Source organism: Hakea prostrata, chromosome 11 (genome assembly GCF_041222555.1).
Source record: "Hakea prostrata isolate BN-2017 chromosome 11, UWA_Hpros_2, whole genome shotgun sequence".
NCBI classification, from domain to species: Eukaryota; Viridiplantae; Streptophyta; class Magnoliopsida; order Proteales; family Proteaceae; genus Hakea; species Hakea prostrata.
Genome location: NC_142610.1, coordinates 11793092 through 11806742, shown reverse-complemented (window position 1 = coordinate 11806742; position 13651 = coordinate 11793092). Strand labels below are relative to the sequence as shown.

At 36.4% G+C, this 13651-nt stretch overlaps 1 protein-coding gene across 1 annotated transcript; it reads left to right on the top strand.

The window, feature by feature from the left end:
* The first annotated feature begins 4417 nt into the window (after window positions 1-4417).
* LOC149000134 (pentatricopeptide repeat-containing protein At1g05750, chloroplastic-like) lies at window positions 4418-6933 on the top strand. Its single transcript, XM_089140189.1, is given in 2 exon segments — window positions 4418-5344; window positions 5346-6933. Coding segments are annotated over 2 exon segments (1575 nt in total). The 5' UTR covers window positions 4418-4573; the 3' UTR covers window positions 6150-6933.
* The last annotated feature ends 6718 nt before the right edge of the window (window positions 6934-13651 follow it).

Here is a 13651-nt window from a genome sequence, read left to right as displayed (position 1 = left end):
GAAGAATTAGCTTACTTGTTCACGAAGTTATTGGATCCAGGCACCACTAAGAATGTTGAAAATATCTCTGACTCCAAATGTGACACATTTGGCTTTTAACTTTTGACAAAACAGTTGGAAGCAATTTCCAAAGGAATTTTCCCTATTGGCTTATCTCTTGACAAGTTTAGAGCATTAAATGCATAAGTATAACGCATTTGGATTTAATGTCTTAGCGTGCATTCAACTGCATGAAGATGAGCAAGATCTCACGGACGTTATGGTTTAATTAGATTTTGAATCAAAAATAGTTGCCGCCACGTGGGAGGAGTAACCCTTTTTGAGAAGTCCGAGAACTAATCCGGAGCTAAAGAGAAAACTCTTGGGTAAGTGTTGAAGTTATGATGAAAGTTAAGAGGGCAATGAATTTTCTTGTCTCCGAAAAGCACCAAGCGCTGATTAAAGGACTAAGCTTTAGTTATTTGACCCTAATTCATGAAGGTATAAGTACCGTTCTTATAGCAAAAAATTGGTTCAACATCGAGATATATTGAAGATTGGATGATACTTGGTCCTGGATGAAACATGGGATTTGATACACTCCCTTTAACGCCTCAAACCAAGTCGTTGGTATCAAAAGAAAAAACCTTTCATTGTCTTATGGTCCGCCGAAAATTAGTGCAATTCATACCTAGTCCAACTTATTACATCAAATTTTCATGCCATTTAAACATTTTCTTATGGAAGAGAAAATGTTGTAATTCTAATACAATTAGGGGTATTTTAGTCCAGTAATTTTGGCTTAATTTTGTCATTTTGTGAATGCAATAATGTATACGTAAGTTTTTTTTAAATACATATATTTTTTTGTTTTAATTATAATTTTCTCTTTTAAAGATTAAAATATTACGTAAACACGTTAGACCCAATGTAGGAACAAAGACATGGAGAAGTCTTCAACACAAGCCGCGTTGACTTTGAATTTAAAATACCCAGAAAAGCTGCCACAGTGGACTTTCTTCGATGATCCCAAAATTTTGATTTTTCTTCTTTTCTGAGATTGCTTCTGTTGACCGTTGTATCAGAAAATAGTCTGTGGTTCGAACCACGGTGGTCTGGTCATGGTTCGCGACCCAAATCCGATCGAACAGAATCAGTGCTGACCGGGAACCCATATAGGGTTTGGCTAAGGATATCCCCACGGATCGAAATGCCGCCTGGTGTTGTCGTGTAGGTGCCTAGCTATACAGGCGACATTTTGGGTGACTTTTTATAGGGGATCTCAGGATCCTATCCATCCGTAAGAATGTATAAGAAGCACCGCCACATCGCGAGTAATGAAATGTCTCTCAAACGCCGGGGGAGTGGTGGTGTCTAGCCCTTCGTCCGGCTTCCACCACCGTCCGCTCATGAGAATCACACACCTATGTCTTGAACTTGCAACCCAACTTCTTCCTCCAACCCCGAACTGACTGATTTTCAGGTGAACCAACTGGACGTTTATCGATCTTCTCAATTGCTTTTCTCATGGAAGAGCATTCCCTTTCAAGCACGTTAACCCTAGATCTCATGCTATCCATATCCAGCCTCAACACCTGATTCTCTCTCATCGCCGCCCTAAAAGTCTCACTGTCCTGACCTCCTCCTCCTCCTCCTCCTGTTGTTACTTCTAACTGTGGATGCTGTAAACCGAAGGCTTGATAGAATCCACCCTAAAAGGTTTGTTTCTCCCTTTCTTCCTTTGTTATCCATGGATGCACCTGCAAGAATTGGAAAACAAGTCATGGATGTTATGACTTTTCGACCATCGGCGATATATCGCCATGAAACTACTTAATGATAAAGTCGTATTGCTAGGGGTGTTTCATGTCGCCCCCCAGCGACACATTGAAAAATCGTTGACATTGGATATCCCCCGAAGAGTGGTATAAAGGCGCTTTTCATACATAAAAAAATATTTACTAAGAAGTGAGGTTTTCAACCATTTTATCAACCCTCCATTGATATTTGATCATATTCTTTTTAACTTAAAAAGTGAAATTACAAGATTTTTTTTTTCCCCCTTTCATCTCCTTTCTTTACAATAAAAAAGAAAAGGTCGACCCAAAGTGGCCATAGCAAATGGAGTGATTTATTGAACACAGTGGTGGTGGGTACCAATAGAAGAAGCAGCAATGGTTGCTCAGGCTGTTAATAAGAAATCTAAGTTTTTATTTAGGAAGAGTAAAAATGACAGATTCTAGGATTTGAGAGATCTATCCATTCTTTTCAATTTCTTCGTCCAAGAATCAAAATGAAATGGGTGAAATAACATATTTCTTCATCCAAAGAACGAAATTTAAAGTTTATCCGCAGTTGGCTGAATTTACTATTGGGTTTGGATGTCTTGTATTGTGTGAATCTATATAATTATAATTGAAATAGGATTTTAGTCTGATAAAGAGAAAATAAAACTAGCTTGAACCAGATTAGATGGTTCCGGTCTGTGCTGGGTTGGTCGGATATAACTAGAACTGGTTAACCCGGAATTATCTCACTAACCTTATTATGGTCGGTCAACAATAAGAAAGGCCGAATACAATTTGATCGTGAATCAATAAAGACGTATTTGTAAAGGACTCAAGAACTAGAATTCATATAAGAGTCTAAGTCCTATAATTCATATTAAGAGATCCTAACGTAATCTTATTGTCATTGCTTTCTGTCTCCTATGTTCCTAACTAGATCGTAAATTCAAAAAACCGTTGAGAGACCTTGCATAGCAAAATGGCAATACAATAATGTTAAAATCATAAGTATGGGATTAAGGTATTGGTTTGGGGGGAGAATGAATAATGTATCACTAGTTCAACAAAGTGTTGGTTAGATTCTTATTGTTCATTGCTTTCTTGTCGTTCCTTGTGTTGATGCGGCGTAGAATATAGAGATGACACAATATTTGCCATATCGGGGGTGAAACTCGACCTCCATCGAATTGAGCTCAATCTCCGTCTTTGGAACCTTTAAGGGCATCCATGGATTGAGATGAAGATGAAAGGAAATATAAAGATGGAAATAGAAGAGAAGGGCTTGTTGGATTTTGTTTAAAAAAAAATATATAATATAATATACTATTGTAGTTTCAAAATTGTAAAATCTATCTCCCTGTGTTTTAAGGCTCTTGTTTCTATAGGACTTTGTCGATGACATGGTGATTGATACCATATGCGTTTAGTCCCACATCGGATGGAGCTAATGATTATATGACTTATTAATCAACACCTAAAGGTGTATGGTAGAGAGCTTTGTGTGATCGCGTTTCAAGAACCCAAAGTCGCTGTTTGCGGTTCTAGGTACATTAATGTTATATATATTGTTGGCTTGATGGGACTTGGGCATTGTGTTGAGGGTGGAGCAGCGATACCTCCTGAAGATACGTACAGATGACACAAGTCTAATAGTTAGCCATAACAAGAGGCCATCCGTTTTGGGAAAAACAGAATTTCGAAAATCTAGTGTTAGAAAATTCCTTCTTTGTTTCCCGGCTGGACTCCTGCAAGTACTGGAGTGCTGTGGATCAAGAGTTGTTGTACTTGGAGGTAGACGCAGGTCAAACCTCATAAGGGCGTTCATGGAACCTTTAAGGACATAAATGGATAAGCCACTACATGTAAGAGAGATATAAAGAATATTATAAAGATGTTCTTCTTGAGTAATAGAAGTTTTCTCCTTCTTTTTTGTCCCTCCGGTCTCTAAGTCTAAGGGCTTCTCATAATTGTAGAGATGAGACAATGGAAACAATTGCAAAGATGAGACGAAGACCAAGTATCCTTATCCTTCTACATCGTCGTCTCCTTGGTGAAGGTTGGGGACAATAATAATAGCAACAAAAATATGGAGAAAGACTAAAAGAGAAGCAACAACAGCGGCAAAAGATACCTATCGACAAAGAAGGAGACGGAAAGCCTCGCTGGAAGCTTGGAACCACAATCCACATCCTGATTTAAAGCCCTAAAACTATTCTTTGCTACACTAGATCACATGCATGGTTGCAACTCATATTCTTCTCTAGGTTTTGAAGTCGATTCTTCATCTTTTTCTTTGATTCAAGCTCCACATCTAAAGACATGCCTCAATTAATTGTTGTTGGGTGGTAGAACATTATCTTGGCAAAGAAGGGATTGAGTTGCAGGTGAGGTGAGAATGTAGAAGGATGGTTCACCTATTTATTTCCGTTGGAGGTAAAATTTTTGAAAACTTTCTAGCAAATTATTGGCAAAATTCGCCGACCCATGACCTCTCCACTGAGAAGTATGGATCTTTACCACTCAAACAACCCTGCATTGTGAAACCGTCAACTTTGGTGATATTCTAAACCTTGGTTCTAATCGGATCTTATGATTTCATTTAAATTGAAAAAGAAAAAAGAAAATATGATTTTGGCCCTTGGATTGGAATGTTCCACGAGGCACACGCTCAAACCTCACTGGCCACTCTTATGAGATATTCTCCTGAGAGGAGTAGAGGACCCAAACCCTAGATATGATTGCCACGGCTGTGAATTTGTAGATTGAGTTCACGCTTCGGTTCTCTAACGGTTATTTGAATTTGTAACATGAACTTTCCCGGTTGTTCTTCAAACGCTACTCAACTGTCCCAACCTTCAAAGCCACTCTCTCCGGTTACCCTCCCTGTTCCAACCCAAACCCACTTCCCTAACCCTGATGGCAACCCATCAATCCATAAGAAGAAGCTCTTTTTCAGACAAAGTGATCAAACTCCTCTTGACCCAACCGTGGCATGGACTTCCTCCATTGGCCGGCGATGTAGAAATGGGAAGCTTGCTGAAGCTGTCATGGAGTTCTCTCGTATGAGGATTGATAATGTTGAGCCTAATCGTGTCACTTTCGTGACTCTTCTTTCTGCTTGTGCTGATTCATCCTCCGAAACTCTGTTTTTCGGTTCTTCAATCCATGGGTATGTAAGAAAACTGGGTTTGGATAGGAGTGATGTTGTGTTGGGTACTGCTATCGTTGATATGTACTCAAAAGGTGCTCGTGTGGATCTTGCTCGCCAGATGTATGATGAAATGTTTGTAAGGAATTCAGTGTCATGGAACACAATGATTGATGGATACATGAGGAATGGGATGGTTGAAGATGCAATCAATTTGTTCAATCAAATGCCGCAGAAGGATAAGATTTCGTGGACTGCGTTGATTGGTGGGTTTGTCAGGAAGGGTTTATTTGAGGAAGCCTTGGAACAATTTCGGGAAATGCAGCTTGCTGGGATAGAGCCTGATTATGTGACTATCCTGTGTGTCCTCTCTGCTTGTGCCAATTTGGGAACAATTGGTATTGGACTATGGGTACACCGCTATATTCTAAAAAAAGGACTTCGGTGAGAATATCCGGTTAAATAACTCGTTAATCGATATGTACTCTCGATGTGGTTGTATTGAATTTGCCCATCAAGAATTTGAGAAAATGTCCACGCGAACCTTGGTCTCTTGGAATTCAATCATTATAGGGTTGGCTGTCAATGGTCACTCGGAGGATGTTCTTCAACACTTTGAAATGATGCAGAGACAGGGGTTCAAACCAGATGGAGTGAGTTTCACTGGGGCACTTACGGCCTGTAGCCATGCTGGCTTAGTCAACGAAGGACTCCAGTTGTATGATACCATGAAGAAGACTCACAGAATCATCCCGAGGATTGAGCACTATGGTTGCATAGTGGATCTTCTCAGTAGGGCTGGGCGATTGGAAGATGCATTGCACATAATCGAAAGCATGCCCATGAAGCCAAATGAAATTGTCTTGGGATCATTGCTGGCAGCTTGTAGAACTCATGGCAATGTCAATTTAGCTGAGAGGTTGACTAATTATCTTGTTGAATTGGAACCTGATACTGATTCCAATTATGTTCTCCTTTCAAATGTATATGCTGCAGTTGGAAGGTGGAATGGTGTAGGCAAGGTTAGGAATACTATGAAAGCTCTTGGGATAAAGAAGAAGCCTGGATTCAGTGCCATTGAGATTGACTGCAGAATAAATGAGTTTGTGGCTGGTGATAAATCCCATCCACACACACACTCAATTTATGCAATGCTCAATAAGCTTCTTATTGAAATGAAACTATGTGGTTATGTACCTGAAACCAGAATTGGTGGATTATCGGAAGATGACTAAACACCAAATTAAAAATGCTGATATTATTGGACTTGGCTTCCTAAGCCATGAAGGTCTTCGTTGCTAGCCTAGCAGTCGGTACTGGCTGGAGATTCTTATATGGTGCAGCCTTTTAGCATTTCCAAGGCTTTTTAGTTGTTCCAATACAAGAAAACTTAAATCTGGGTTTTGCAGTATGGTAACCATTCGAAGTTCAAGCCCTTCCATTGTAAAGAAACACCGATGGTACTTCTTGACTTAAACTAAGAGGAGTGCTAGAACTGGCAACTTCAGAGATGGAATAGGCATTGAATTACTTTTCCACTCTACATTTAGATCTGCACAGGTAAAATTAAAGCTCCAGACTCAATCAAGGATTCTTAAGTTGAAGGGGTCATTGTTTATACTATATTATGCTGAACCACTGGAACAGTGAGGAGTTTCTAGGAACTTGTGCTCCGAACCTGCTCAAACAGATGAATCCTGTACTTTTTCTATGGTGCCCATATTTGGTAGATACTCATCATATATTGCAGATATAAAGGTTGTCAGAGCTTCAAGTCAAATGCTTCTCTGTTGTTGTCAATTTCTTGGAATGTTAGTTCTATTCATGGGAGTGATGCAGTAGAAAGATGACCACTTGGAGCTGTAGAATGTGCTCAAGGATCCGACAGTAATAACCTTTCAGGTATCGGGAAAAACTGATGCAGAAGAAAAATACATTTTTCCCTTTACTGTTTTACTAATTTTCAGAAACTAATCAAACATATCATTTTCTGACTTCCTTTCCAATCCACTGTCATGTATGCAGGGATAACCAGTTTAGATTATGGCTTCATATATTCATAACTAGACGAAGTGAACCACTGTTTTAGGGATCATAAGGCAAAGGATTTGATGCCCCATCAGATAATAAAAGCATTAAGATGAAACATCCCCAAATTTATTATGGTTTTGTTCAATGGGAGTACCTCCCAGGACCCCAAAAGGACCCCAAAAAATACATGGGTTCCTAGTTCATCATCTCGCCCAACAGTTGCTTTGTAGTATTCAGGTTTATCATTCTGAACAATGGTTTCATTTGGAACCAGTTCTCTCCCAACTGGACCTTGATCCATAATGGTTATCCTGGCGATAAAACATGCTTTTCCATAACCTTCTTCTGGGAAATGACCACTACCCATTGGATGAACTGCTCTACCAAAAGTATCCCCTCCCCAGTCTACTACTGCAGCACCGTCTCTTAGGCGACCGAAGAGCTCCTTAGGCCGGTAACCAATAATCGCAGAAACCTGTCCATAGATTACCAACCAATTACCAGTTCTCATGTCCTGAAATTTGAAATTTGCGTACACCATTATTGAAATTATAATTAATGTTTAAAACCAAATGAAATTGGAAAAAAAAAAAAAAATTCAAGTTATATTAGATTTCCCACATAGTTTAACTATACCAGATATATTGTCTTCTGGGTTCCAGTTTAAACAGACAGTGATGAAGCCTGAACCAGGAACCACACTTTGGCTCACTTGTACGTAACCTGGACGTTCAAAATTGTAGCAAAGTGTGTCTGTAACCATCTACCTGTTCTTGTCCAAACACAGAATGAACAGATGGGAAGTTATGTTATATGAGAAGTGCTGAATGAGGTATTTCCTTGAACTCTTGGATTCCATACATTCATGTATGCTGTAGTTCCATAGAAGGTTCCATGTTCTCGTGTTTGCACCACTGCATGCTAAAAAATCAACATGGATTAGCTCCAAAAGTCTAAAAATGTCATGAATTATGTTGAAACTATCTTGTTCACAAACAGATTTCCCATTTTTAGAATTATGAATAACTGAATTCTAAACTATTTCTTGCAAATACAATTCTATGTCGACCCATCAAATTGAGAAATAGCTAAGGTTTGAAATGCTTACAGTTAAAATGGTTTGGTTATACTTTATTCCAAACATTGGGAGCTTACGTCCTGCCATCAATATTTCTTTAATTTGAGTCCTGGGTATAGGAACTGTTCCAAGTTGGCAACCTCCATCATTTAGCCCTATATTTGGAACGTTATATGTAGATGTCTCAGTCTTCTTAATCCCTTTCAAACGATAAATATCGGAGGGAGGAAAAATGTTAGAACTCATAATGAATATACAGTTCGGGATGAATTCAGATTCTCTCCGTCCAAACCTCTCGCGACCGTTGGATGGGGTGGGATCCTATGCTTAGAATACGAATTGATTTTGTTCAACCATTATAGACAGACTGATTTCATTTGCATCCAACGGTTGCCATTCTCTTCATCTACAGGTTGTCCATCCGACCGGGCAGGCCAGAAGACGAGAGAGGGTTGGATTAAGAGGATCTGAATTCATTCAGGATACCCGATTTCCATTAGTTGAGCGGTTAAAAGCCCAGACTCCCATGGGGAGGTCTCAGGTTTGTACCTATCGGGCGTCACCTATATTTGTGATATCCCACTAATATAAACTTGCCGGCTGCAATTTTTTATTTATTTTTTTTTTTTTAATGAGGAACAAAATCTGACCAGGATCCTATGATTCTTCAGCAGCAGAGGATGATCAAATGCAGGAGTGGGACCGGGGGCCATGCCTCTGCGGATTTTAAAAACAATTATATAATTCCCTTAATTTTTCTATTTTTTCTTTTCTCACATGTGAAATATCACTATTTAGCCGCTGTCAATATTGAGAACAATTTTTAAAGGTAGAAATTAAAATAATGGATAAGATAAAAGAGTAAAGAGATACACAGACAAAATGAGACAGAGAGGTCTTACTTTGAACTAAGCTTCTCAATATCCCTAAGTCATACCTTAGTGATTTATATATAGTTCATAGTTCCTAGCATATTAGTTTCGAAGTAGCCAAAAATGGGAGATAGGTATAAAAGATCCATCAATATTTACAAAAATAAAGAAAACTGCATATTTACTCCATTCAATGCATGCAAAGGTTTACCCACAAGGAAAAAAAATAAAAAAATAATGTATGCAAAGAAAAAGAGGAAAAAAGGAGGTGCCATTGATAATTACAGGAAGAAAGAAAGACGGGTTAAAGCTTACCAAAGAGAGAATGCCAACTATAAAATTAGAATTTTTACATGAGCTTCTTTGGTTTTCATTAGAAACTCAGTGTACTCTCCCAAAATTGAAACCTTACAAAGCACCCCTCTTTCACATTTAACACCGCCATGTTTGTATTGGTTTTAACTTTGATTTACGACTTTTCCCTCATTTAATAAATTAATTTAAAATCCTAAAGAATTTTTACATGAGCTTCTTCAATTTCTCTTGGAAATACTCCACAAATTTCTTAAAATCAAAATCATACAAAGCCCCCCTCCACACTTCACACCGTCAGTTTTCTTTAACTATAAATATGATTTTATCTTTTTATCCACACTTAATAAATTCAAAATCTTAAATAATATTTTTAATATTTATTTAAAATCCTAAAAAGTATTACTAATGTCACCATATTACCCTAGACTAAATGACTGAAATTTCCTCCAATTAAAAAAACTCTTGCATGATCATTGTATCACTTATGGTCAATATGGTCATGAGATGGAGAATGGGTCTTTCCATAAAGATGGTCTTCCATGCTAGGGTTTATTTTAGAGGTAGCCCAGTCTGTTGTGTTGAGTGACTCGAACCTGTTGGATCAATGCCACTAGAAGTTAGAATTAGATGGGCAGTTTTTTATGAAAGCGTCCTAGAATTGTGTTCAAGGAGAACATAGAATTGCAGCCAAGGCAAAACACATCTGGGTGGAGGATGATGTTGGAGAGATTACCAACCAATGATTTACTACAAGGATGTGATCTTCCTTTACTTTCAAGATGTGTTCTATCTGGCACTTCGTTGTAAATTTCAATGCATGTAATTTTGCAATGTGACTTTTTGGATGAGTTTTGGTGGCAGTTCAATCATCTTTTTGCTGGTATTTACGCGTGAAAACAAGCATTGAGGCTAAGTTTATTGGGCTTATGAAGGGCATGACCATTTCTCATCATTGTGAGTTTGTTACAGGGATGAGTGAAATGGTTCCATTGAGTGTTTATATGTTCACTAATTATTAATAGAGTTGGATCCTTTTATTCAAAGAAAAATGCTAAGTACATTGACCACCAGGGCCACCAAACCATATTTCAGTTCCTCCTGGTTGGCTTTGTTTTATAATTGACCTATAGCAATTTGGTAGATTATTAATACTGCGAGTTTTACTTGGATCAACATCTTTGAAAGACCCGCTTTGATCTAAAACACGAACCTTGGAGATAAAACATGCTTTTCTAAAACCTTCTTCTGGGAAATGGCCGCTACCCATTTCAGAATATGGTCTTGGACCGTAAGTCTCTCCACCCCACTCTATTATATCAGCTTTTTCTTGTAAGTGATTGAAGATTTCTTTGGGAAAGTAACCAATCAACTCCATGTTTTCTCCCCATAACAGTAACCAATTACCAGACACTGCGTCCTGTATTTTAGACAAAATATAAGCCATTCCAATGGAATTCATCATTAATGAGTTACATTATATAACAAATGAAACAAATATCAGATTTCTACATTTAAATGTAATTGAGAAAAAAAGAAAAAAAAGAAATATAGAGTTTGAAAATCATGTTTATGGGTTACCAAAATAACATGGTTAGTCATATATGTATCTTCAGAAAAGATAATTAATAAAAAACTTTGTCAAAGAGCATGGCCTATACCAGCATTTGCATGAGTCTATATTTCTCCTCTCAACATAAAATAACATTCTATGAGAGTGTTGGAGTGGGCTACATTCTCATACAAAACACTTTAACCTTCAAAGTAGTTAATCATGTAAAAATACCGAGTCTTAATTTAGATTCGCATGATTCATAGCTAAGTCAAGATTTGATTTCTAACTATCATCTGTTGATTTAATTAAACCCTATTGAGCAATGGTGAAACGAGTTTTAAACTATACATGGGTGAACCCAATCTTGAAGGCTAGCTTTAGTACAAGTAGAGTCTAGGACAGAGAAATTTTACCCTAACAATCAATGTATGTTGAGAAGCTGTTTCAATACTTGACCTCAATGTATAATGTATAAGGTATTGTGAAGATATAATAGGATGAATTTAAAATCAACAAAATCAATGGTAAACTTTTGCTTACTCTTATAATAGAGACGAGACTCCCAAACTGTACTCCGTTGTATACAGATACTAGATTGCCAAATGACACACCAGGATATATAGTTCGACTTATTTGTACAAAACCTTCACACTGAAAATTGTAGCAGTAGTGTCGATATTGGTCTGCCTGATCATTGTTCATATACAAAGACAAACATGGAGAGTGAAGAGATGATAAGTTAAGTATCCCTTAGAAGCTAATAAAAAGAATAAATGATAAGTGAGGGAAAACTTACGCTCCAGAGTACAAACATTCTGGTTTCATGATCACCATTGAATCGTGGATAGACCTGAAAAATTGAAAAAACCAAATTGTTCTAATTTTGTTAAAGTTAGTTTAGTGGTTTAAGCTCAAAATTATATCAAAATTGTCATCAAATTTTGAAAAAAGAAAAAAAAGTTGAAGAATTACATGCCATCCAAATTCCAAAAAGTTTTTTTCACCATCAGGTCCTGCTAGTATCCAAATTTGAGAAAGTGAGAATCGATCGTCTGTTGGAATAACTCTTGGTTTCCATATATTCATGATAAACGAAGTTCCAAAATAGACTTCTCCAGAGTCTTTTTTCATACCCGATGTTGCATACTGAAAAAGAAAAAGAAAAAATGATTAGTTCCCATGTCATCTGTTTGGTTTATAAAAATCTGATTCTTTATAATATCAACGTGATTATTTTCTTATACATGATTTTATGGAAATCATGATTCTTTGTTCTATTTAAACAAATAATTAGAAAATAAAATTTTAAATAATGTTGAAATTAAAAGATAATTTAATAAAATAATTAATTTAAAATATAATAAACATAATGAAATTGGGAAATAAATTACAAAAATATTAACAGTTGGTGAATTATTATATAAACCGAAATTGGAAAATGAATTGAATTTTTTTAATGAAGTACCTTAAAAATCTAAAATTGGAAAAATAATTAATTAAAAAAAAAAAAATGTTAAAATTGGAGCATTGGATTAAAAAATGACATTGGAAATTAATTTGAAACCACATTTTTTGAAACCAATAAAGAAAAATACACTTAAAATATTGAAATTGAAATTAAAAGACGAAAAATTGAGAACATGGATGAAAAATTAATTGGAAAAATAAACATAAAATCTAATTTGGAAAAAATATTAATAAGTCTGCTTCTTCTATGTAATCTTTTTCAAATCCTATCATAGTTTTCCTCTGAATAACCACTTCACAAGATTAATGTTGTCAAAAGGTAATCAAGAAGAATCACATGACAAATTTAAACAAACAGTTTTGACATGATTCTGGAGAATATCATTCTTAGATCTAGCCAAGTTCTAAGTGAAATTGCAAATTCTCAAAATAATACAATTATGCATTCTAAAAACATGTTAAATTATTTGAAGCCAACTAAATTCTCAAAATAATACAAACTAAAAGATTATTACAAACAAAATAGACTTACATAGTGTGGAAAGCCGTCATTAACTTTTTCCCCAAAATTTTTGTGAGACCCCGCCGTTAATGTGCCATTTGTTTGAACCTTGTGAATGGGAACTGTTCCAGGTGGACAACCTCCATCCTTAAGCCCTATATTTGGAATCTCAATAGAAGAAGGAATCTCATTTTTCATCAACCCATTCAGAGAAGAGGGGCTAGGTCTCATCTAGTTAAACAGATTTTGGGGAAGAAAATGTTAGAACTCTTGATAAACACAATTTTAAATGAAACAAGTTGTAAAATTTTGCCTGACTAATTCCAGAGTTAGAATAACAAACCTGGATTGTATGATTCTTTAGTCGAGGATGAAGAAATGCAGGTTGTTTGTAGATATCAACACACTCAACAACATCTCCATTGGCAGTCTAAAAACCATAAACTTATGTAACCAACAAATATTGTAGCCAAGAAAATGAAATTAATTGATGAAAAACCTGTTAGTTTCACCTTGATGCTTTTAATTACTGGCTTCTGAACAGACTTCCTGGAAGCTTTCATCTGCAAATCTTGCTGATCAGTCATTATGCTGCTTCCTCCTGCTAATCCATCGCAAATGTAATAGAAGATCGCCACCCACAGAGCTAATTTAATAAAACCAATGCTAGCACCCATGGTTCTTACCACCTTCAACTTTGATTCAATCAGAACTAAAATTAGAACAAAAAAAAAAAAAAAAAAAAAAAAAAAAAAAAAGAAAAAGAAAAAGATTTTTCATCTTTATCTCAGCTATCCCCCTTGATTCCCCCACCCTTTCTTGTTTGTTGTTATTGGTATATATATCTTTCTATATCTTCTACTTCTTTTATTTTTCTTTACTTCAAAAGCATGATTGTATCATGGGAATCCTCAGGTATG